Source organism: Physcomitrium patens, chromosome 2 (genome assembly GCF_059467195.1).
Source record: "Physcomitrium patens ecotype Gransden chromosome 2, ASM5946719v1, whole genome shotgun sequence".
Classification (NCBI taxonomy): Eukaryota; Viridiplantae; Streptophyta; class Bryopsida; order Funariales; family Funariaceae; genus Physcomitrium; species Physcomitrium patens.
Window position 1 is genome coordinate 21,694,912 of NC_143411.1, and position 24,645 is coordinate 21,719,556.

The window sequence follows — 24,645 nt, forward strand, 5'->3', positions numbered from 1 at the left end:
GACTCCATGTGTACACGTGCCGTCTAGAGGCGAATTTCGAATTTCACAGTTGCACAACAATTTTTGAATTTCGCAATTGGATTTTGCACGATAATTTTGAATTTCGCAATTGGACGACAAAACTCGTGGTCTTGACTTGGCCCTTTGAAATCTTAAATTTTGGTCAGTATTGACACCAGCGAAACGATCCAGTCCAGCAGACCAGTATGACTGAGAGACTCTGAGAGTCAGGCTGAAGACTACGAAGAATCGCAGCGCCTTCCTCTTTCCAAACAAGACCACGCGTCCGACTTTCCTCCAATAGAAAGTGGGTCCACCCCAGAGAAGTACTTTTAAAGCTGCACTTTTCCTTTGTGCCGGAAAGATGGAAGAAAAACCACACTGATCTGACCTTGCTCTCTACCTCATGAAATGAGAGATACATGCATAAAACGAGGCTTTGATTCTCAACAGGATTCTTAGAAATCTAGTCAGAAACAGCCGCAAAGAAGACAGGGTATATTCAATCAGGTGCTGTCACTTTTGGTGCAGTCCACCGTAGTTGATCCACGAAACCTGCCCAAGACCCACCGACAAGAACATGAGGGGAATTGTAGTTTGATGTAGTGTTGAAGTAAACGACGGACGAACTAAATTTCAACAACCCTGTATCATAAATCAATCTGGAGGGCTCTCATCCTTCATGTGGCACCAGAAGGCTCACAAGTCCAGGAAGGGCACCACTTTCAACATTTCAACGCCACCTCGGACTGTTTTCACCGCAATATACCCACCTTTATGGACTAGGGTCAGCCATTAGAATACCTTTCGACGGTGAACACCGCGCTACAGCGAGAGGCAGTAGTTGCATAAAGAGCATTCCCCGAATCTCATTAATCTTCACTTCTCCCTGAGGCCCATTCAAGCAGTGAATGCCGGACAGGGCCTGCATCCCACCCTTCAGCAATTGGTTCCCCTCCCATCTCTTGAAAGATCAGCAAAGTTTGCTACTGCTGCTTGGTTGAGATTGTTTCCTGAAGTAGGCGTTCAGGCACGACTTCGAACTCTCAGTACATCAGTCTTGCGTGGCTCCGCGCACTCAGTAGATCTCGGTAACTAGTGTAATTGCAGGTCTTCAATACCAACAATGGCACCACGAGCTGGGGAGCTTATTGTCGTCGGATCAGGTGAGCAAATTGATTCGGCATCTTCAGACATGATGCTTGATGATAACACATCTCCGTACTGCATTGGCCTACTCGGTAATGGAGCAGTTCATGGTGCGGATCCTCTCAACTGGGCCAAGACCGCCAAGGCCATGGGATGCAGCCACCTCGAAGAAATCAAGCGGATGGTTGACACTTACCAAAATGCCACCCAGGTCATGATCGAGGGAGCCACCCTCACTGTACCTCAGGTAGCAGCCATTGCTCGCAGACCTGACGTGCATGTCGTGCTCGATGCTGCCAATGCCAAGAGTAGAGTGGACGAGAGCTCCAACTGGGTGCTCGATAGGATCATGGGCGGAGGTGACATCTACGGCGTTACCACCGGGTTCGGAGCGACCTCTCATCGTCGCACGCAGCAAGGAGTGGAGCTCCAGCGCGAACTCATCCGCTTCCTGAATGCGGGAGTCCTCAGCAAGGGTAACTCCCTGCCATCCGAGACTGCCCGAGCGGCCATGCTAGTGCGTACCAACACGCTGATGCAGGGGTATTCTGGCATCCGCTGGGAGATCCTCCAAGCTATGGAGAAGCTACTCAACGCGCACGTCACCCCCAAGTTGCCCTTGCGGGGTACCATCACGGCATCCGGCGACCTCGTCCCCTTGTCGTATATCGCCGGCCTGCTCACCGGTCGCCCCAATTCCAAAGCCGTCACCCAGGACGGACGAGAGGTTTCCGCGCTGGAGGCCTTGCGAATCGCAGGCGTGGAGAAGCCCTTCGAGCTGGCGCCCAAGGAAGGGCTCGCCCTTGTCAACGGCACCGCAGTCGGTTCCGCCCTCGCTTCCACCGTGTGCTACGATGCCAACATCATGGTGTTGCTCGCCGAGGTTCTGTCCGCGCTCTTTTGCGAGGTAATGCAGGGCAAGCCTGAATTTGCCGACCCCCTGACTCACAAGCTGAAGCACCACCCCGGACAGATGGAAGCTGCGGCTGTCATGGAGTGGGTGCTGGACGGGAGTTCCTTCATGAAGGCTGCCGCCAAGTACAACGAGACCGACCCCCTGCGCAAGCCGAAGCAGGACAGATACGCGCTGCGAACTTCCCCGCAGTGGCTGGGCCCTCAGGTGGAGGTCATCCGCAACGCCACCCACGCCATCGAGCGGGAGATCAACTCTGTGAACGACAATCCCATCATCGACGCTGCCAGGGGCATCGCCCTGCATGGCGGTAACTTCCAGGGCACGCCCATCGGCGTGTCCATGGACAACATGCGCCTGGCGCTGGCCGCCATCGCTAAGCTCATGTTCGCACAATTCTCCGAACTTGTGAACGACTACTACAACAACGGATTACCGTCCAATTTGAGCGGGGGACCCAACCCCAGCCTGGATTACGGCATGAAAGGGGCAGAGATCGCCATGGCCTCGTACTTATCTGAGATTAACTACCTAGCCAACCCGGTCACCACCCATGTCCAAAGCGCGGAGCAACACAACCAAGATGTGAACTCACTGGGATTGGTGTCAGCCCGCAAGACGGAGGAAGCCATGGAGATTCTCAAGCTCATGAGCGCCACCTTCTTGGTAGGCTTGTGCCAGGCTATCGACCTGCGTCATGTCGAAGAGACCATGCAGTCGGCCGTGAAGCAAGTAGTGACACAGGTGGCCAAGAAGACGCTCTTCATGGGCAGCGACGGATCACTGCTGCCATCACGCTTCTGCGAGAAGGAACTACTGATGGTAGTGGATCGTCAGCCGGTGTTCAGCTACATCGACGATTCCACCAGTGATTCATACCCGCTGATGGAGAAACTACGAGGGGTGCTGGTGAGCCGTGCCTTGAAGAGTGCAGACAAGGAGACCTCCAACGCAGTATTTAGGCAGATTCCAGTGTTTGAGGCAGAGCTGAAGCTGCAGCTGAGCCGTGTGGTGCCCGCGGTGCGAGAAGCATATGACACAAAGGGACTATCCTCGGTTCCCAACAGGATTCAAGACTGTAGGACGTATCCATTGTACAAGCTAGTGCGCGGAGACTTGAAGACGCAGCTCCTGTCTGGGCAGAGGACGGTGTCTCCTGGGCAAGAGATTGAGAAGGTATTTAATGCCATTTCTGCAGGCCAATTGGTGGCTCCTTTGTTGGAATGTGTTCAAGGCTGGACCGGCACACCAGGGCCCTTCCCGGCTCGAGCCTCTTGCTAGTTGACACTGCTTGATCTCCCAATTTTGTCACGATTTTTCGATTCATCTTCGTGCGTCACATTGACGTTACAATTAATATTTAACATTCGTAGGAACTGTGGGAGAAATAAATCTTGTATAAATGGTTGAAGATGAGGTTGTGTGGTGCCTTCACCCTTGACCTTTGTTAATACAGAAAGCACTCCAATCAATCAAGAGCTTTTCAATTGCAATGCATAGTTGTGTATATATTTCCTAACTTTAGAAGCATAAGAAGTAGAAGAGCTTTTCAATTGCAATGCATAGTTTTGTATATATTTCCTAACTTTAGAAGCAGAGGAAGTAGAAATAGAAAAAAAGTTTAGTTATGGTGAGTCTCTTGTTTACAAGGAAAAATGAATAAGAGTTCATTTCAGCGATAGCCAAGTCATCTACTTGAGTGATCAGTGGTCATGGATTGATATAATTTGTTTCGATGTCTTTGTCTTTGTATGTTTCGTGACTTTTGAGTGGTCATGGATTGGATTAATTTGTTTCGATGTCTGTGTATGTTTCGTGGAGTTTGAGGGGCAGTGTTTAGTGATTGGCAGTGTTTAGTGATTGATCTGATGATCTTCCCTTTATTTTGTGACTTTGCTTCTGTTCTGTCGAGCCAAATGTTTATGAATTTATTCCACTATTGGTTTTTTTTTAATGTTAGTTTCAGCGTAAGGTAGAGCTGTTTTCAAAATTTTAAGATCAGACTAGATCATGAAATGCTAGAAGATGATATAAACCTTTTTATCCCTCTGCATATTACGCCATGCCCAAAATTTGATTATTATATAACACCATGCTCAAAATGTCTTGAATACTGCATTATTTAACACACTCCAACTACATTTGAATTATGAGAATTTAGTCAAATCTGTCGGTGGAAATTTTTTGTGTTGAGATTATGGCCGGCCACTAGCTGTTGCCCATTTTCCTAGGCCAATACTTGTTCATTGCCGAAGAGATACAATCCCATTTCATTCATGTTTTGACATATCACTGAAACTCGTGGAAGATTGACTTTTCCAACAGTCGTCAACAAATCACAGTTTTTATTAATTGTTGGCAAGGGTATTGCTACCATGAGTTCAATGCAACTAACCAAATACTAGCAAATTCCTTGAACACTCTTTTCAGTTTCCAATGCTACAGCATGAGATTCAGAAATAAGAAACAGCTCAAAGAAACAGTGGGTAGTGTCCAACAATCGCAGTTGAATTAGAGGCTGCAAATATAAATGCTCAGGCAAACACATGGTCCAGAGATTCACCGATGAATTACATTCCTGAATTTTAGATCCATCAGCACAATTCGGAAGGATGCAGGCATCCTTTCAAAAAGACAGTAGATTGTGACAATGTTCAACTCAATCTAAAAAGGACCAAAGAACGAAGACACTAAAAAGGAGGGTATGAGGAAGGGAAGCGCACAATCTGCCACTTGCGTTCGTATTCAGCCAGGTGTGGCCACTCAAGCTCTTCAAGCAGTTTGATGCGTAGCTCAAATAAACTTTTCTGAGGTGGTTTGCTTTCATCTTGGATCAGGTCGTTCAAAAACTGTTCATAACAACTCAGCCGGTAAGTCATTTTTGTTGCTAACACATTTTGCCCAGATTTACAAGATTCCTCATAGTTTAAGGTTTTAGCAAGAATTATAGCAAGAAATTGAAGATAAGGAGATTGAAATGGTAAAAAATCTTTCAGGGTGGAGATCGGCCTGAAGCTGATCTCTAGGAAAAATAAACAAATAAATAAGCCAACATGCTTTACCTTAAAAGCATTTCCGAGACGACCACTGCGCTTTTCTCGTTTCACAGTTAGAAGAAGATACTTGGGCAAATTAATGTCAGCCCATTTCCGCAGCTCAGCATACGTCTCTTCAAAAGTGTCGGTTATTGGAGCTGACAGTTGGGAGCTCTCGTTCTTCACAGAAGTTGATGCACCATCTAGAGCTTCAGTTGAAGAGGCTTCGTGAACCTCTTTCTGCACTCAACGCCAGATTCCATTGCAAGAAACATCTCAAAGATTAGAAGTTTATATTAAAGGTTGGGTATATTGGGCTGCAGATGTATATCAGAGGCCAAGAACTAAGACCAACAGTACGCATTAAATGTAGTAAACATGGGCTCGGGAAGAAGTATGGCCTGCTAACATGACATTCTTTCAATCAAAACGTGACGGAGGTCCAGCACATCACATATTGTCCAATTAAATATTGTCCAATACAACCCTTTCAAATGAACATACCTGTTGGGTTGTTTGATCCTCTTCCAGCTGAATCAAAGCAAGACCCTTTTTGTATAAAGCATCTGCCAATGAATCTCGTTTCTTTTCCATCTCCTTTCGCACTTTCTAATAATGCTCACAAACGCACGTTAAGACTACATCCTAATTTTAAAAGAGAGAAATCTACTCCAAAAAGACTTACAATCTTCCAACATCTGCTCTGCCATGTACAAATACTGATGTCTACTTCATTTGGGGCTTAAGGATGCCACTCTTCAACCCCTGAAGTGGCACGTTCCAAAGCTTTGGAAAAGCACTGGGAATTAAGAGAAGTTACCGCAGCATTCGCATCTTCAGACTCGTTTTTCATTGAGAAATATCTTGCGAGGTCCCCAGTGTCCACTAAACGAATCACATTATCAGCCGCTTTAATTACCTGTGTTACAATGTGGAAAATAGTTATACCGAAGTGTTTAACTAGCGATGTACAAAGTTTCCCAATTGCGCAAAAAGCCGGTCACCAAATTACTGCACTGCTTGAACCCACGTCTTTTTTTGTCAGAACTACTCCAACAATGGTAACTCTACTCAAATCTAGGCATGCTACAACATGGATGATACAACATTTATGTATGTTAACATTCCAGGTTATGTATCAATCTGCAAGAACAGACACTTAATGCTCAGAGAAAAGAACCTTGGCAACACTGAACTTTGCTTCTCCGATGCCTTGGGATCCATACATCTTGTTCAATATCTCTACCATGAGTTGCAGATAATTGGGATAATTCACCTGCAATCAGTAGTGCCACGCCATGACTACATGCCAAGCAAACCAATCGCTAAAAATAAAATAAAAAAGCTCACAAAGTATGCAGTAAAAAAGTTTGCCAAAAGCCCAATATCCAATAATATATAAGGTGCAAGCACACAGGTTCGAATGACGACCTTGAGTGAATCAGCAAGCCGCTCCCAGTCTTCAAGTTCTTCTTTTGTTTCCAAGGATAAACTTGAAAGCACTTTGATTTTTGCATTCCTCACCTGCACAATATCATATTTTCTTAATTCATTTGCCGACTTTTCGGTCTATTGAAGTAGAGCCACATTGAGTTCTACCGTAATCTATTGGTTGTCTAGACTACAAAAACTGATTCAGAAACCATTGCAAGTCTTTACTACTCGGCGCTACGAAGAGATGTGTACCAACTGAGGAACTGTGGGTTACAAAGATGCAACATGCTTACAAACATAACGTCGAGAGAAACATCTACTTGCTTCCCACTAACATTGGTCGCTAAACACCAGGTCATGATGATAACAACCATGTACAAGGAATAGCACTAACTGAGCTGAAGACGAGCCGACCATTTGAAAGTCCCTAGTAACCCATAATCATGTTTAGTATTATTCCCAAGAATGGTATTGTCTGTAGAGTGTACAATCGTCACGTAAGTTATGGGAATAGAACCCACCTCTTCATCCAGAGCTTGAGAAACAGTCTTTTTAGTATCATCCTCCTCTTTTGGATTCTCCTCACCCTATACATCAAGCCAAATCAATTAGAAGCTTGTGAAATGTTATAAGACAAATTGATACGTCACAATTTAAAAGGAGACTGATGCTTTGCACTTACGATTGAACAAGTGAACCAAGGTTTGCTACCACCTTATTATGAAATAGATGGAACTGCAAGTGGACCATAGGATAATGCGAACTTTGAGCTAGGCTAGTAAATGTCATTTAAGCAGTTTGTGCAGTCAAACCTTAGGTGGTGGGGGCACAACAAACGAGATAGTTGACTGTGCAGGGGAGTTATCACTTTCAACCTTCCCGTATGTAATCTCGCCCAGCAACACTGAACCCAACGTCGCTTCCTGCAATATCCAACCACGATGTCCAAATGCAGAAATCAGAGCTTATTAACACTATATCACTTTAGTAACTTCCATATTTTATATTCATGTTAGCATGTAACCAAACAATTAAAGAAAATAGTATTCATGAAAAACTAATAACAAACCTTGTGAAAATATATAATGCAAGCACTTCTGTTGATCCTTGTGTTCAAAACAAGGCAGAAAAAAATCTTTGACGTGTGTTTTATGAATTGACATCTGATCATAGAAAGGTAACTACGGGTAGATAACTGCCTTACCTTCGGTATCTTTTCATCAGCTGGGGCGACAATGTAGAAAGGCCGTGATTCTCTATCATGCCCACATGCATGAGTTAAGAAGAATTAACTGAGGTAAAGTGAAGAGCATCATTTGGGTCTTATTATGTTGCATAAAGCAAGAGTACGTGAGAATACCTAGACTCAGAATTTCCAACTAGATGAGAGAAACACATAAAGCCGACCCATTACAGAACGAGAAATTTTACCCAGCAGCTAGTTGCACGTTTGTGAATGGCTCTGCCCCTGTTATAGCTCCATCGATATGGGAAGAAAAACTAAGCTTTATAGAACTCTGTCGCGGACAATGCAAACAAGCAGTTGCTAAGAAAGGCTAATTAAAACAACATTCACAAGATAAAAAAGACCTTACAAAAGAGATTACAAAAGCTTCAGTAATAAACATCTCCAGGTAATTATTTGAAATCGAAAAGATGTTTATCAAGTTAAACATTGCTAAAAACAAATGACAGACGCATTCACTGGATTAACACACCTTGCCTTCCAGATCGCGCTCAAGCAATATCACTGTCTTTTTCAGCTTTTCTAGGTACCTCGTGTTGTCATGCCTGGTAAACAAGCCAGGAAGAATGCACATGTTGCAACACTTCGCAATTTGTATAAGGACTAAGATTTCTTGTGGACCCTTACTAATTGGATATTGCACTCATTAGATACTCTGGGTCATTAAGCGCAATACTGTAAACCTAGAACATGACATTGTTGCTGAACATGAATTAGAATTCACGTTTTAAAATGAGAAAACCCTGAGGTAAAATTCAGCAATTAACCTGATGTGAAATAACAGTGTGTAGTCTCCTTTAGAGAGTCTTGCAGTTAACGGAGTTACATCCCCAATTGAGAGTACTCGCTGTATTCAATCAGTGTAACACAAATATTAATCAGTGGCTGAGTTTACGCGTACAAGGACAACCTCCTAGAATAAGTTTATTAAAAGATTGCATCAGCGTTATAGAAACCACAAACACAAATTGACGGATGACAGAAGGAACATTGCCAAGTTGTCTGCTATTTGACACTATCCGCGCCCAACAAAATAACTGGTGAATGTGTGTGTGTATGTATGTGTGTATATGTACTTGTTATCAATAAGTTCAGATAGTAAGTTATAAACTGTCTAATACAGCATTTCCACAGAAGTAACGGACACCATCAAGGGTAATATGCTAGAAATACCTTGTTGGAATCACAGAGAAAGTAAAACTGTGACTCGAATTCAATGTCATACATGCGCTCGTTCAAGATAGGAAGCCTTGGGGTCACGTCGCCACCTTCTGGGAGAAAAAATTTATATCTGCATACATGCTACGATAAGATATGGCAGGTATTTCCCTACCACACGTACTGTTTTTTTTCTAAAAACAAAACGAAAACAGACATAAACTAACAAAGTCAAGCACGTGATGGAACTGGATGAAGGTTATGGGTATGAGATCTTAGCGTCGAAAACCGAAACCGAAAGCCAAGAAATGACCCTCTTAGAACAAAGTGGGAATAATGTTGACATCAAATAAGCAAATTTAGCTAAGAAATTATGATTCTCAACTTGAAAGTATACTCACGTCAAAGTGAGAGCATTAATCTGCCTTCCATCAGTCAATCTGTCCCTTGTCGCTGATAAAGGCGCAATCTTGGCTTCCACAGGGCGATATGGGATGCGAATCTGTGAAGGGAAGGCTACTTAATTGGATACATCCGTCACATACAACCACTATTGTATTCAATTTCTCTCTAGGTTAACAAAAACACATCAATTTGCGCTCCAAATTGGATACAGGGGTCAAACACACGGAGTTCTTAGTAGCTGTCAGACATGTCAAACCCAATGGAAATCCTAGCAGAAATGAAAGCATGCCACCACTCTTGTCAGCAGAAAAGCGTTAAAACAATCAGAATTCAACACCTAAATGGAAAGAACACATGGGTGAAAGAAAACCTTGTTTAAAGTAGCAGACGGAGATAACTGTTCAGTACCAAGAGCTGCCCTTACATCCACTCGAGCTGTAGCCTCGCTACCCTTAAAGACCACCTCGTTGTTACTGGCGAGTAAGCTATGATATTCAATCTGCCCAACATACAGAAGAAATATTAGAAACAACACATGATCTACTAATCTGAAACAGTTTGATATGCTTAGTTACTTCCAGGTGATGAGGATGCGCCTACCTCTATATCAGCAGTAGCTGGTAAATGACTACCATTGCCACTGGACCAAAACTGGGCGATTGTAAGCTCCATGGTTACTCCTCCTATTAATGGAAATGCAAAAGACTTCGATGAAGGCGATTGAAAATTCACAAGAGTGCTCCATACAATAGGGGTTGTCTTAGGAACAATTTGCCCAGCATTCACATAGACTCTCCGAGGAGTATCGAAGCTAGTCATTCTTAATTTTGCTTCCGCCCAAGTGGTGCCCTCTGGAACTGATATAAACCTCCGCTCAATCCCACCTGCTCCAAACCGTCCAATCACACCAGATCAACACAGGCTTATTCTTAAGAAGAACTAAACAACATGCAATTTAAATATAAGCTCACAAAAAGGGACGTTTTAATTCGTCGAACATAGATCTGGTGGTTAGGACTATGTAATAAAGTAACAACAAAGTGCTATGTGCTGCAATTCAGTACCTGCAACAAGCGACAAATCTGAAAAAGTTGCTACTGGTGGCAAAGTTTTCAACTCAAGAGGCTTGCATATAGTCACAGGTATTCTGAAAAGGGGCCCTCGCCAAGGTGCTTCAGAGTCGATACCCACAACTTCGGAGTAGTGAAGACCATCATCTAAAGTTGTTGGATCAACCACAATACTGAACATATTGAAAATTAAATATCAGCGTTCACGACTCAAACGAATGGAAATAGTTTTCAGATTGAAGGAAAAGATAACTTCATAGCAAGAGAAAAAGTCGTGCCTAGAAAGACTCAGTACTTGAAGGTGCGTCCATTGTTGGTAAGTAAGAGAAATTCAGGACATTTGAGCCAGGATGGGTTCCCGCTCTCCAACTTCACGCGTTCTTCAAAGGGTACCACTGAATTAAGATTGTCAGCATCTTCAGGAAATATGGGCTTGACTGTGATGTTCCACTGGAAGGCAGGCAAACAAAAGAGACTTGAGTCAGATAAAAATATTCTGATCGTAGGGTTCAGGGTTTGGCGTATCTAAAAACAAGATAGTAACAGAAGAAAACATAGATTTTAATGGTAAAAATACCTCACTAGCTTGTCGGCAGTCAAATGCCTCTCTTAAATACACCCCTCGGAGAGTGACCCCTGTCAAACAAGTACATATACATTAACAACAGCTCTCAAGTGACTAATCCATTGCAGCTAGATCATATAAGAATATCTGTACACATACATGTATGTGTAAAATGGCCCAAGCGGAAAATTCTAATGGCTTGAGAGTTGAGATGTCTTTCACTGCATAAATCTTGGAGCATGTAAACTAATGTCGGTTTCCTCACAAACACTATTCACAAAAAGGGCCAACAGGCTGCTAAACCCTGATGAAGTACCTAAGCAAATATTCACATTACGGAACAATCCTTCTGTAATGTGGTGCCAAATAATAAAGGCATAGAACATGCCAAGGTATACACATGCAACTTCATATTCTGTAGAAACACAACTCCATAAGCAAGTCATGCAGATAGTTCACGAAAAATCCTGCACCTGAGTTTGAGCCACGTACAACCTCCACTTTGTAATACACAGGTGGAAGGTCCTTGCATTTTTGGAGATACTCATATGTCCTGAAAACAAATGTCACGAAAGATACCAAGCACATTAACTTTCTATAGTACAAGATTGAACGAGGCAATTTTTATATTAGAAATGTTTAGAAAGAGGCATCATCGATTAGGGTACTTATTGTGAAGTAAAGACAATAAAATGTTTTCAGTCCTCTCAAAGAGCCAATGCACGTCTGTAGTAGCTTTCCACCCCTAAAAATTGGATTGAAACCTAACGAGACAGTAGTGTTAGAACTTCAAAAGTCACATAGCTAATCCAGAGATAAATCGTGCTACGTATCCAAAAGTAATTTAAACAAAAAAATACACCATGAATTCGCAGACACTTCAATAGGCAGGGAATAAATTCACCTTTCACTTAAGAAGCACCTGTCCGATTAAGATGAATATTATAAAGAACGCCAATCAAACTACACCATAAATAAAATTCAAGACAAAGTAGAAAATTTCCTATACGTGAAACAGGCAGGTGCAAAAGAGAGAAAACGATGAAGACGGCTTCACCTATCAACCTGCAAAAGGCCTCGACCAATTGTAAGATGATCTTCAGGTGCGGAATGGACTGGAGCTGCAGTATTTTCAAGCGCTTTCCTCACCACATGTGGGCTGATTGCAAGTCCCTCTGCCTGATCAATACAGAATGCAATCATTATAGTTCTTCTGAGTAAAATTGAGACACATACAACTAGAGTCCTAACACTACACTCGTCCAAATCGAATTCTCCTGACAACTTTTTCTTTTGGGAATTATCATTACCCTGATGCTATAAACACCGATATTTCGCTCTTTTCAGTAACCCTAGTCATCAACTCTCATTGGCCAAGAAGAACTCACAACCGAGTTCAGATATATTTTCCGACACAAGATAAGATCATCACTATGATGAGAGGACCAGCGAACCACAAGGGCTAAGCAGCGCCTATGAGGCTCAAAACATATGATCTGATTAGACACCTGAACTTACCTTAAGCGAGCTCAATATCAACGCAACACCGCCGCAAGCACAGGGAGAAGACATAGAAGTGCCATTCATCAACATGCGTGGTTGAAGAGTCCACTTGGGCACAGGCGCTACTGCACCACCAAGGGCACTAATACCAACACCTAAATCTCCATCTGCTGTAGGTCCCCTGCTCGACCTGCCAACAAAGTAGTAAAGATCACCGTCTTGCATCGGAAGGCTGTTAGGATAAACTGGACAACTAGTTCTACTTTGCAAATTGAAAATACACAGAAGTTAGTGACTACTCTATACCTATTTTCCACGAAATTACAACTTACGAGCGGGAAGCTAGCCACAGACTGAAGCGCATATTCATAATTAAAATAGAACTCTAAACAGCAGAAGTCTACTAAATCTAGAACTTTTTGAACCACTCTTGAAGGGCTGCTGATGGTTCAAAGTGACCTATCCGTGGATCGAACTTGAAAAAACAGCAGCATCACCCTCTTAACTTACCTTCGCAGACACAGACAACTGGACCTAGCTCAGCATGGGTGCGATGGTTAATTTACCAGGTGTACTGGATGCCCTCTTCAGATACTGCCTCAACCAAAGAGTGAGCTGAGACTGCCATTGATGGAGTTACAAACGCTCCGATGGACAAAATACAAGATGATGTGCCACCTGGAGCACCTACAGTGGTCAATGATGGTCCACTGTTACCAGCGCTAGATACGAATATCACTCCATGTTTGTTTACCACCTGGTCAAAAAAGAAAAGAAAACAAACAGAAGGCAAGAATGAAGTTATTCGCTTGAGTATACATGACCTTCCAGGTATCGAGGTATGAAAAACAAAAACATGAATCAAAACGGATCTTTAATTTTCCAATGAGGTTATATCCTCCTTCGAAAAGTACAGCATGAACATGGGCCAATATTTTACCTCCTCGGCTAGCCGGATAAAACGGCCATAGTTAGGCGATGTAGTTGGCTCTCCATAACTCATGTTAATGAGATCGCACTTCATCTGTAGATTACCACATTATGCCATCCAGTAAGTCCAAACCTGAGCTACTGCAAGTGTTTCCAGAAAAAGGAGTTTTACAGCCAAATATGCCTTAAAAGTCTAAACTCACCGCCAACAAAACTATCAGATTCTGAACTGCAGGGTAAATGCTCACTTCAAAAACTATACTGGATACAAACGTGTGACGAGTATTGCCAAATCTCCAATAACAACGGAATGTACGTCAAGAGGTTTACCTCAACTACTGCATTGAGGGCGCGAACTAGACCAGTGCCCATCTCCCTTGCATAAAGTCGAGTGTCACCAATCTTGCAAGAGACGATCTGAGCACCTGGTGCTACTCCATTTAACAGTGGTTCCTGTAGAAAAGCACAAGTGGTCATAGAGAATCAAACCTCTTGTCGAAATTTTTCAACATTCACCACAACCTCAAAATACTGCCTATCAACAGTCGAAAGGAACCATTGTGCATATCAACGATTAGGGTATCCAACTTCATAAAAAATGTAATTAGAAGAAAAAGAAGCGTTTTCATATGACCCCACCCTGAAAGGTTCCAATTCATAGTTTGCTAATCAGTCACGAGAATACGAACTTCTTCCAAAATCTTCATCCTAAGATCTGAAATACAGATACACATAACAAAAACAGTGTCGTGTATGATCAATACAAACGACCACAACTATCGGTAGTAAAGACACAAACCTGAGGATGGTGAGCGGCAGTGATTCCGGCAACATGTGTCCCATGAGGGGAGCAGTCAGTGACAATGCTGAGTACGTTTCCATTGTCGAAAATATTTAAGACATAGCTGCAGGCGTCTATCTGTGTGAAGATCCCATATTTGCGCTCAACCCTGCAAAGCAGATGAATAACCAACAGGGCTAGTAAGAGCCCAGCTTTGAAAGAAGATTGGATCCACAATGAAGAAATATTAGTTAGACTATCGATAATCTTACTAGATGGTCTACGCCCTTTGAATATTTACCAAATCACTCGAACATTATAGGTGAGTATACGATAAATCCTGTAAAAGGTTCCTTCAAAGCCATAGATGAAGAGCACCAAACGTTTAAATACCTGAAATTAGTCAAAGGAATACAATCTGCTAGCTTTCCACGCCCTTTTCCCACTTCCATGTCTTGAGTGTCCAGTGCAGCCCTCCACAAATCCCCATCATGCCAGACTACTGCATCAATAATTGGTCCATTGTCCTCGTAATTCTGGACCAAAAGAAAGAAATTCATTGTCAACGTTCGAAAGATGAAGAGTAAAATTCAAAACAAAGATTGCTTCAAGGATCACAACATGAAATTTTAAATAGAAAAAAGTCAGATACAGAATGTTTTACGTCTGATTGTTTCTGTAGAAGATCAACTCGATTCTGAAGATCCTCCCGGGCTTTCTTGAGCGATGGCTCAGTTGGGTGGGGATGCTTCTGTTGTAAAGACATCGAGCATATAAGCTGAAAGATTATGAAGCTTGCACGAACCCTTCTTTGTGGGACTATTTAAATCACAATGAATATTTTGGAGGTGTATCAGGAAAAGATATTCAGCATGCATCACTTTCTTTCTTTATATAATTAAACTAAAAAAATTGAAAGGTTCTTTAGAGAATGTACTTCCTCCTCTCTCCTCTCCTATACACATTGCATTCTTCAGAGAATTGTCATGTGGAAAGTTCTCCTTCACCATAAGATTATTAGAAGTTTACTCCCAATCTATTATCCGATTCTCCTTTTCTGACGCCCCCAAACTGTGAGAAAATTCAGAGGAATGACCAACAAATGTACAGTGCAGACACCCACCGCATCAAAGGTTGTAAGTTGACGAAGTGCATCAGTTTGGACCTCGCGTTGCTTCTGATCCCACTTCTTTTTTCGTTCTTCCTGCATGTGAAATACCCGAAAATCGTTGAAAAGTCCTCTAAGTAACAAAGTGTTCCGCTAAACAACATATATCTCTATAGATCAAATGCAAAATCTCTTGGTTTTCGACTTTCAAATGGAAACTTTCCAGTAAGAATCTACAAACAAATCAAGTCAGTGTTACTTGCAAGCAGCTTAATACTAACAAGAGAAGTATATACCTTGAGACGACTGATGAGGGTATCTGTGAACAGCGAGAAAGCTAACTTGTAGCCCACCCTCCAGTCGCCTGTTGGGTTTTTCCATTCTTTGTTTACTTGCAGCCGGGCCCCTAGGGGAAGAAAAATCCAGAAAAAAATTAATTTCTATGCCTGAGTTAAACGTGAATGTAGCTAAATCCACAAATTTCTCTTAGCGATACCTTTCAAAGGCCATTGTGTCTAAGGTATTGAGCAAGACTATCATTAAACATTGAGTCAACAAGCGATGAATTTACACTATTGACTTCAGCGTCACAAGAAAGTATCAAATCAAACTCAGCACCACGATGACGACCAAAGGATGCTTCGTTCATAGTCTACTGGATTGGCATCACGCAAAAAAAAACCCTTTTTTTGCACAACTCATGAATGCAAAACATGGGTTGGCCAGCAGGAAACCTGAAGCTCCAGTAATAAACCCGTCTGCGTCTGCCTTCACGATAGAGGAAGTATCCACATCTCCACTTCCAGTGCTGCACTTGGCACAATACCGAATATAAGAACTTCGCAGCGAAGAGGAAATTCCAGTACTAAGGCCTGCAAACTAATTGAGACTCGGTCTCTTAGTTAACACGTAACAAATTCCATTACCTTCTACAAAGATATAGCACCTAATACTAAAATTTCCAGTGGACTTAACAGAACCAAGTTCCGTATTGAAAGATGTGAGGTTAGTTTGAGCATTCTCACACTCCTCTCGTTTACCAGTCAAGTACGTCAATGATCTTGGGCTTTCCATCTGTTGTAACTTGCAAACCAGCGGCTGCTGGATCTACTCCAGAATCTGAACCATCAAAACATAATGCTTCAGCATATGATGCATTGGCAACAAAACTTTCAACAGATGGCTATATTTCAGACGTATGACAATATTATGCCTCTTATTATCTTTGAAACGTAGTACAATGTACCAGAACATACCAAATATTGCTATCTTAACGCCCCTCCCGTCGTAATCAGGATGCTCTTCAAGAAACCGCGAGACCCCAATCTCCTTTTTCGGCATCAACCCCGCTAGGAAGTTCGAATGTGACGCTGACGAGCTTTTCAGCTCTGTCGATCCTCCAGAAGAACCCATGAAGTCACGTGTATTATCGTCGCAGTTGGGAGAAGAAGTGTCTTGGCTTCCAAGTAATGAACAGTTTCTCTAAAAAAATTAAATACAACACTCCCGATTGGTTGAGACCAGTCGCCCCGCAAATCCTGCACCTTCAAATTCTTCACTATGAATGGTCTCAGCCTCGGTTGTGGAGAAAACCTTAGACAATGGATGATTTGTCAAAACTACGACACAGCACTATTTCAAAATATCAGAAATCAAACAATTTATTTTACTCCAAAATGGTTGAAGTCGCAGATACTCTAACCTCAAGACACATATTTCAAATTCGTAGAATCGAATTCCAAGTAGGATTGCTTCTCAAATAAACCATGTAATTCAAGGTTGTATTTCCTTGCGATGCGACGCACCTATGAGTGCTACAGAAAACAACATTTGCTCGCTCTGAGGGAAAACAGGGATGGCTTCTGGAGCGACAGGAAACGTATTATTGTACAAACTTATTCTACATCACGAAGCACTCCCATGTTTGCCAAAATCTGTACCCATACCACACTTTGAATCCTTAAGGCTAGACCTAACTTAGCACACAGTACGCACTAGACACTCCCACTTCACCTTCTTCCAACCTAAATTTTCAAAATAAAACTGTACTTCGCACCTCTGATTGCATTGTGACTATACATTGCCAAACTCCTGTCTTCCAGAAATAAACTGAGTGAACAATAAGAACGCTAGATTAGATGCACTGCTAATTTAGCACAGCGAGAGAAATATACCCACAGGCGCCAGATCGTTCAGGTTCTGGATACGAAACAATGGAACCCTAGATTTTAGACTGTGTAAATGAGCTCGCTGAAGTAAGAACGAAGGTTGATTCGATAACCTGATTTCTCTTTTAAAATTAAGCGCGAACTCAAGTTCAGGAATACATTGAAATTGAATTGGACACTTCTGATCCGAAAATTAGAGCTCAAACGTAAGCTGGAAGCACGAAGCCGAAACGCAACATAGGTCATTTTCTCACAATCCAATGAAATGTGGCGAAGGATCAGCTCAAAGTCAAAGCTAGACCATGCAAAGAAGACGACGGCCCTGGTGACCAGATGCAGGCACGAGCTGGTCAATCACATCGTAGCTACCTCACAACGGTCTCGACATTCGACTGAGATAATGTCCATGTTCCACACTCACGATATACGCCAAAATTCCTGTTCTACCCAAAAATAAAGAAATAAATAAACTCCCCAGCAAGTTTATATTCCGTGGTCGCACTCATTTACCGCTGATGAACAAGAACAGAAGCAAGTTCCAGAAGAAAAAACGCAACAGAGAGACGATTCGCAGCTCGAAGCCGAACCCACTACTTAGAAATCACAATCCGGCACAGTTCTTACAGTAATCGCACAGCGATAGATTGTTGGAGAGCACAGAATATCAAGAGTGCGCGGGGCAAGGAGCGAGAGGGAGGAAGAAGAAGTAGAATATGGCGGACGACACGCCTCCTTGCCTCGTCTCCACTCTCTCAACCTGATTCCTTTCCTGACAAAGATGACAGGCAGCACTCTTGCTCACTTCGAAACTCGCCTGTCTACCTTCCCAGATCTTATGCTATCACTTTGCCAGCCAGCTACCGTCGCCCTCGTCCCGGGATCAAAACTAGATTACTACTTTCATTGTTCTCTTTACTATTTGAAGAGATGAATTACATGGGATGAGCACCAGGATCTCGATCGGGACTCGTCGCAGAGTCTAGCATTTGGCGTCCCCTGACTCCTACTGAGAGTACTTGGATTAAGGAACAAAAGCTGTTTCGTCACAATATCATCAGGTAGCACCTTTTGTAGTCGCACGTCAGCTTCAGAAATTCGAGAACCTCGAGTTCCTTACGTTTCGAGATTCCTTACAGTTACCTCCCGACGTGGCAGCGTGCAGTGGTGACCCACAAGAGCAGACTACCTGTGGACATTGTGCATAAATTCCTCAACATTTTGATAATTCTCATGCGTACTTTCTATGCTTGCTAGGTTGGAAATGTCCATGCCATAGCCATCACAACACTGGATTTTGCTTCTGCTAGCCGATGTTTTCAACATATCATATTAATGAAGTTTGAGTTGAAACAATAAAGCTTTATTTGGATGCATGCAAGAATCTGATCACATCTCATTTTATCTGTCCATTTCTGCAAAAGACATCGAGACCTAAACTGCCCAGAACATCACCACAAATAACGACCTCCTCCAACGCTTTATTCTTATTATTACGAATTCGACAAACCAAAAAGAGCCGATAGCATAGCTGCTCCAATTCCAGGTGGTTTGGTGTGTCCTTGTATTAGAAATTGTGCTCCAGAGTTCACCTAAATTAGATAAACAACTCAAAGGCCTACCGAAATGTGATTATTATCAGAAATTCAGATCGAAAGACGCCTGCTGTGGATTATAAACTCTGAGCAACAAGCCTCTAAACTATATCTTGGTCCGACAGCCACACCTTGTACCTGTTCTGACCTGGTGATTATGTACGCCCCTGCAATCAAAAGATGTAACCAGTTGCAACCCAACTTCACGTGTTTTTTGTACCAAACATGCCCATCGTCTCCGCAGCCTCACAAGCTCCACAATTCACTCCCCACCTTGAAGTCCACAATTCCTACCAAGTGTTACCTTCTTGCATAAGGGCACGTCAATGTGTGCCGATGAACAGTTTTCGTTGTCGTGAACAACATGCTGTATCCGCATCAGATTTGGCCCCTATTCCCTCAACGGCACAGACCGAGGGTGCAACATGTTTGTGAGGAAGAACTAAAATCTGGGGGAAGCTGCAATAATGCCAACAAACAAAGCCTCCTCGATCCATCACAAGTCCAAACTAGCACAACCTTCAAATATGCTGGAGCAATGAGACAGGCTGCCTGCGGTGGTTGTGCTACCAACCTTAAATTCATGCACCCGGAACCTTGTTCCATTCACTGTGGCTGGAGACGTTGAGATCGTTGGGAAGGCCGACAACTTCCGGCGTCAAGGGGTTCGAGCCACGAGGGTGGAGGGCTACAATGGGCTGACGGCAGAGAGGGCAGGTCAGCAGACCTCCCACACAAGAGAAGCAAAACAAGTTGTGTCCACAAGGCTGCAATTCCACCAGATCTGTATCAGCTCGACAAAAAAACAAGCCACGCCACGATAAAGCCTGACGATTGTCAGCTTTTGATGCATCGAATTGATATGTTGGTGAAGGTGAGAGAACATACCATGAGTTGAACACTGGCCTGATGTTCAATGCAAACAATACAGAGGCTGACATCAGCATTTTCCAGCAAGGGAGAAGCCTCATACAAGCTGCACTCCGGGATCTTACGAGCAGCACCCCGAGGAAAATTCGGCAGGCTGTCACGTAGAAAATCATTGTGAGGAAAATCAAACGGCGTGCAAGGGGTGGCGTCCATGAATATACAATTGTTATCTGCGACGGATCTGACTTCTGTCGGTGAAATTGGGAGTGGCAACCCCCCATCCTCAAAAAAGAACAAGCTAGGACCTAAATGAAAGGCCGTTGATGCAGCAGTTGATTGCTGACCCCCGGGGGAATCTGAGGTCGTTTCTGGCCAAAGACCGTTGTTTTCGATCTGATTGTTTTTGTGATTGAGCAATTTCTGGCCTTGGTAGCAGTGGAGGTGGCTGGCGCTGTCATTGTTGTTGCAATTGGTCATGTTGTTGTTGTTGTTGTTGTTGTTGCCCATTGTCCGCTTGCGTTGGAGGAGGTGCTGCTCGAGGCGAACTTGCTGCAAAGCCTGCTCTAAAGAGGCGACCGATTGTTGCAGCCCATGATCGAGGAGCTCAAATTCCGACACGAACTCGGTGGAGCGATCCAAGTCGGGGCTCTGCAACCCTATCAGCTGTCTCTCAACCTGCGTACTTAGGATCAAGAGAAAAGTCTAATCATCTCATAATCCCAGGTCTGCGTCTGAGCTTCTGATGAAACAATAACGCGTAATGACGATTTTAGGGTCCATAAATGTTTTGAGCTGCGAGGCATTACCTTGGGTTGCCAGTCGAAGAAGACTTGCGATTGATGACCAACGTCGCTGGGGTCCTGGCCACGGCAATCCACTCCATTCTCCCCCTTCACAACTTGCCCCTATGGTTGATCAAAGAGCCACAAATGTCAAGTTCATGCTTACATTTCCAGCCATTACGGACGCACCGTTGCAAAGTCATGGCCAACTTGGACACCGAGGAGTTTCTCGATGCTCAGAACGAATCATTAAGAAGAATGTAGCCACCGGGACAGCATGTTTGTGAGTTTGCTCTCAATTAAGCATTAGTCTTGTAGTTCACAAATTGCAGTTTCTGCCAACGGTGTAGTACCTGAGACGCTTCGAGCAGAGATAAGTGAGCCTGTTGTTTCTGTTGTTGAGCAGCCACGGTTTGCGCTTGGTGCTGCTGCTGCTCCTGCAAATGTTGCAACCAGACATGGTGTGGAGGAAACGATGCAGCGGTCGCCCAGTGATTTTTAAGCTGCACTCCTGGGCCATCTTCTGCCTTCGGTGATAGCTCATTGCCGTTGTTAGCGAATGCTTTGCGTGGTGGTGGCTGGTAATAAAATTCCACTCCGTTGATGACATGTTCCCGTTGCACGAATTCTCCACGGCGCTTGCACTCGCAAAGATCCTTGTACTTGACCACGGCTTGTTCAATTAAGGCGACTGCTGTCTGTACCACAGCCTTCTTCCCTTGAATACGGAACAACCGAATGGGAATTGAATCAGGCCTGATTGCAAAAACCCAAAAATGTAATTAGCCGACACGATTCGTTTCCCTCGCGACCTGGTTGCGCATGCAATCATTCCATCGTAAATAGCGGGAGTATTTACCGGCAAGATTCAGTCCAAGATTGCACGATTGCGCCTGTGACTTGCCCAATCAACCTGACACTTATTCCCCTGGCTCCGATCACAAACCCCGCTGCCAAGAGGGTCACTCTCATCAATGCTTGTGTCCCGGCAGCCTGGTAGTCAGTGCTCACCACCCGATGATCCTCCAGTGGCAACATGGATTGGCCTCCAGCCTGGCCATCAGCAATGGTACTGCCACTTCGAGGTCCACGAGCAAGTCGACGCCGACTCTCAACAGCTGCTCCCATGCTCTGCCTTTGATGTTGCTTCTTGGTTGTAGCGCCTTTACCCACCTGGGTCTGAAGTGTCGCAAAAGCATCATATAATCAGCTCATGCTCGTAGGCAGACTTGTACCCAGAACGCATGCAACTGATATATCGCTGGCAGAAATCTTGCCAAGTATTCTAGTACTATGAGGAGAGAAGAGAATTATTCGCTAGTTTATACTCTCATAACTAAACGCTGAGATTGTTGGAAGAAAGATGTCCGGTTGTTACTTTCCTAAAAACATTCCATTCCTAAAAACATCGCAGTCCCAAGCTACAGTTAACAGAGTTAAAAGCTTGCTTGCTGACTCCATTCTCTCTAGACACACACACACACACATATATATAAATATATATATATACCCACACATGTACACATGATGAACGAATGAGTGAGCGAGGGAGGGTGTGAGTGAGATAGTTACGCTTGCTCTGGACCATGTTAATCCATGGCCAGTTTGATGGCTGCCGTCTCTCTCAACCAGCTTGGAAGTCAGAGGCCTGGAGAAGTCCCACGCGGTGGTAGGAAGGCCATTTTCAACATCTGGAGGAAGCCGCTGGCGCCGAGGAGGTGAAGAGTGTGAGCCAGCGATGTCAGCTCGGCTTTGTTTAAGTCTTCGCAGATGTTGTTGGTGGTCTATCAGCGCATGATCAACGTCCTGCAGGAGGGTGGGGGTTAGAGCAAAAGTGTCAAGCATGAGGCACCCAAACCCATTAAATTGTACTGCACCACAATTTTCACTCTTTCCACACCACGACTCTCTGGCAATGGGCGTGCACACAAGCCAGTTTCTGTCTACCTAATGCCGGATTGGATCTGCAGAGGCGAACTACTCGCGTAACAGATCTCAGTACTTGGACTGTCAATTTCAGATCTCGCCAACATAGACCGCCAATGGTCCTGTTTATTGGGCTGGTAAGAATACCTTTTGCACTGATGAAATTGAAGGCACCTAAAACAAAAATTGGCGAGGTCTCCTCACATGACATGCAAACATGCTCGTTTCAGACGGTTCAACCCAATGAAAACAAACGGACAGTGGATAGAAAGCGCATAATTTCAGAAAACAAATATGAAGATGTTGCGAGAATATCTGGCTCTTGAAAGATGCGCAGAAAACATTCAGAAGGAGCTTGAGGAGAGCACCGAGCGCCGTGAGTGTCGGTCTTGCTCCTCCGGACCGCCGCGCAGCTTGAGGGCTCGGCTAGCTTGCACTTTATGTGGTTTAAGCTTTTTGAGCGACCAGCCGCAGTCGGATGCAGCATCATGAGTACATTCAGTAGAGGCAGACTCCATGGATCATCATCCTGCAAACAGCTCATGTACCTTCCCCCCTTACAACAAATCACAAACTTGAAATGCTTCACCACAAAAATGTTGCTACATTGATCCAAATCTTTACGCCATCCCGGCCCAAAAATCACAAATAAATAAAAACACAAATAAACAAGACACGAGCAATTGGTTCGCAGGTACCATCACAAGCTAAAAGTTACCTGCGGACCGGCTGTGAAAATCTCTTACCTTGTCTATTCACCCAACTACTCGTGTTCATACAGTGATTGCTCGTGAACGCTACCAATCCTAGGCAGTTACCGCCTGTTGCACATTCAAGACAGTAATCTGATTTGTAAGCATCGGGGAATGCGGCAACATTTCCAGGAATTCATCTCAACTTACATTCTACGTTGCGTGACGTGATCAATGCAACTGAAGTTGCTCAAATTGCTCAACCCTGCTACATGTAGTCAGTTATGTCATACATGCCAGAGGTGGCGCGAGGTATCTCTCTCCCACGACTCACCTATTTCGCTTAAATGTTTTAGTGACTTGTACAAACCCAGCTGAAGTCTTCACAATATTATCTCGCTCTCTCTCTCGCTCTCTCTCGCTCGCCCTCTCTCTCTCTCGCTCTCTCTCGCATGTGCTCTCCTCTGCGTTCAACCACCATAGAATGAAAGTAAAAACCATTTCTTACGTGGGTATCACAGTGTGTAGCAAAATAATTTCGACCATAATTCAAGCTCCATTGGCTATCAGAGGCAGCTTCCGTGTAAGTGGCGACCACTTATTCCTCGCGTGAAGAATGGAGGTGCATCTGTGGGACATTCACTAGGAAGTTCCATGTCATAAGCTCCTTGTCTGTGTGCTATTCAGTTCCTTAAAGATCTGGCATTGAAACCCTTGCAGTGAAGCGGTGACAACAAACGAGGGCGAGAACAGTGCCATTGACGGTACAGAGGTCAGAATTGTGGTTGTACCTCGGACTGGGTAACTGCCGCATGCAACCTGGTTCAACGGAATTGGGCAGTTACACCCTAGTAATCTGCCCCTCTCCGTTCCTTGATCCCCAACTGCTTTAACCCATTTCCAACTATTGATGGATCCGTTGAAATGATCGCAAAGCACCGCCATTCAACGTCCGGTTCTTGGCATGGCACTCGTTGAAGAGGCCGAAGCATTCCACATTCGAAGACTAACGACTGGTAAATTAGGCGAATTGGGCTTCTTTTATTTATTATATATATATATATAAGTGTGTGTGGGTGTGTGTTTCCTAATCGGTGAGGCAAGCAGAAAATCTCCGGGAGAATGTTATTTCTTCACCAAAGTAGGCAATCTGACCTAGAAGAATGTCGGGATATGCTCAAAAACTGTCAATGGAATCCAAAATTGCTCGAAGGATTACAGTGAATGAGTTCGGAGACGGTGATTAGCATACTCCAACAAAGCATTCGACAACAGGGCCAATCGACGGATACGTCAACCCCTTGTTATGAGCGTCGCT

The 24,645-nt window shown here is 43.9% G+C and overlaps 3 protein-coding genes across 13 annotated transcripts; 1 reads left to right on the forward strand and 2 right to left on the reverse strand.

Moving 5' to 3' along the window:
- Positions 1 to 887: 887 nt before the first annotated feature.
- Positions 888 to 3,743, forward strand: LOC112278877 (phenylalanine ammonia-lyase). Its single transcript, XM_024512746.3, has one exon. The coding sequence runs from the start codon at positions 1,127 to 1,129 to the stop codon at positions 3,341 to 3,343; it is 2,217 nt and encodes a 738-aa protein (XP_024368514.2). The 5' UTR covers positions 888 to 1,126; the 3' UTR covers positions 3,344 to 3,743.
- Positions 3,744 to 4,549: 806 nt separating this feature from the next.
- On the reverse strand, positions 4,550 to 18,505 carry LOC112278876 (tripeptidyl-peptidase 2). Of its 6 annotated transcripts, none has more exons than XM_024512745.3 (34): positions 18,402 to 18,505; positions 16,554 to 16,835; positions 16,338 to 16,416; positions 16,032 to 16,105; positions 15,594 to 15,703; positions 15,313 to 15,393; positions 14,854 to 14,940; positions 14,583 to 14,725; positions 14,208 to 14,358; positions 13,739 to 13,861; positions 13,419 to 13,502; positions 13,045 to 13,235; positions 12,494 to 12,668; positions 12,033 to 12,154; positions 11,449 to 11,528; positions 10,988 to 11,046; positions 10,706 to 10,860; positions 10,405 to 10,583; positions 9,941 to 10,224; positions 9,711 to 9,839; positions 9,337 to 9,437; positions 8,951 to 9,068; positions 8,545 to 8,624; positions 8,250 to 8,322; positions 7,963 to 8,048; positions 7,736 to 7,787; positions 7,344 to 7,454; positions 7,053 to 7,118; positions 6,529 to 6,621; positions 6,278 to 6,373; positions 5,918 to 6,016; positions 5,602 to 5,706; positions 5,125 to 5,337; positions 4,550 to 4,911 (listed from the first exon to the last, which is right to left on the reverse strand). In XM_024512745.3, the coding sequence occupies exons 2-34, from the start codon at positions 16,708 to 16,710 to the stop codon at positions 4,753 to 4,755; spliced, it is 3,915 nt and encodes a 1,304-aa protein (XP_024368513.1). In that variant the 5' UTR covers positions 16,711 to 16,835; positions 18,402 to 18,505; the 3' UTR covers positions 4,550 to 4,752. The 6 variants fall into 6 exon arrangements, with proteins under 6 accessions (XP_024368513.1, XP_024368509.1, XP_024368512.1 ...); XM_024512741.3 differs by having other exon boundaries at positions 18,090 to 18,495; XM_024512744.3 differs by lacking the exon at positions 18,402 to 18,505 and adding an exon at positions 18,090 to 18,326 and having other exon boundaries at positions 16,554 to 16,841.
- Positions 18,506 to 18,803: 298 nt separating this feature from the next.
- On the reverse strand, positions 18,804 to 24,259 carry LOC112278878 (uncharacterized). 6 transcript variants are annotated; one of them, XM_024512749.3, is made up of 10 exons: positions 23,836 to 23,977; positions 23,382 to 23,456; positions 23,004 to 23,183; positions 22,282 to 22,515; positions 21,569 to 21,888; positions 21,063 to 21,465; positions 20,734 to 20,832; positions 19,946 to 20,602; positions 19,632 to 19,824; positions 19,345 to 19,448 (listed from the first exon to the last, which is right to left on the reverse strand). In XM_024512749.3, the coding sequence occupies exons 3-9, from the start codon at positions 23,151 to 23,153 to the stop codon at positions 19,639 to 19,641; spliced, it is 2,049 nt and encodes a 682-aa protein (XP_024368517.1). In that variant the 5' UTR covers positions 23,154 to 23,183; positions 23,382 to 23,456; positions 23,836 to 23,977; the 3' UTR covers positions 19,345 to 19,448; positions 19,632 to 19,638. The 6 variants fall into 6 exon arrangements, with proteins under 6 accessions (XP_073386666.1, XP_024368517.1, XP_073386649.1 ...); XM_073530548.2 differs by lacking the exon at positions 19,345 to 19,448 and adding an exon at positions 24,119 to 24,259 and having other exon boundaries at positions 19,488 to 19,824; positions 23,836 to 23,955; XM_073530565.2 differs by lacking the exon at positions 23,836 to 23,977 and adding an exon at positions 23,662 to 23,802 and having other exon boundaries at positions 18,804 to 19,824; positions 23,004 to 23,164.
- Between the last annotated feature and the right edge of the window lie 386 nt (positions 24,260 to 24,645).

Bases quoted from the DNA above. Each gene is read 5' to 3' on its own strand.
- LOC112278877 (XM_024512746.3), top strand. From the start codon at position 1,127: ATGGCACCACGAGCTGGGGAGCTTATTGTCGTCGGATCAGGTGAGCAA.
- LOC112278876 (XM_024512745.3), bottom strand. From the start codon at position 16,710: ATGGGTTCTTCTGGAGGATCGACAGAGCTGAAAAGCTCGTCAGCGTCA. The intron at 14,726-14,853 runs GTAAAACATTCT...CTTTTGGTCCAG, and splicing joins TTCTACAGAAACAATCAGAC to AATTACGAGGACAATGGACC. The intron at 12,155-12,493 runs GTAAGTTCAGGT...TGTATTGATCAG, and splicing joins TGATATTGAGCTCGCTTAAG to GCAGAGGGACTTGCAATCAG.
- LOC112278878 (XM_073530565.2), bottom strand. From the start codon at position 23,153: ATGGAGTCTGCCTCTACTGAATGTACTCATGATGCTGCATCCGACTGC. The intron at 21,889-22,281 runs GTAACTATCTCA...GCGACACTTCAG, and splicing joins TAACATGGTCCAGAGCAAGC to ACCCAGGTGGGTAAAGGCGC. The intron at 20,833-21,062 runs GTACTACACCGT...GATCAACCATAG, and splicing joins CTCTGCTCGAAGCGTCTCAG to GGGCAAGTTGTGAAGGGGGA.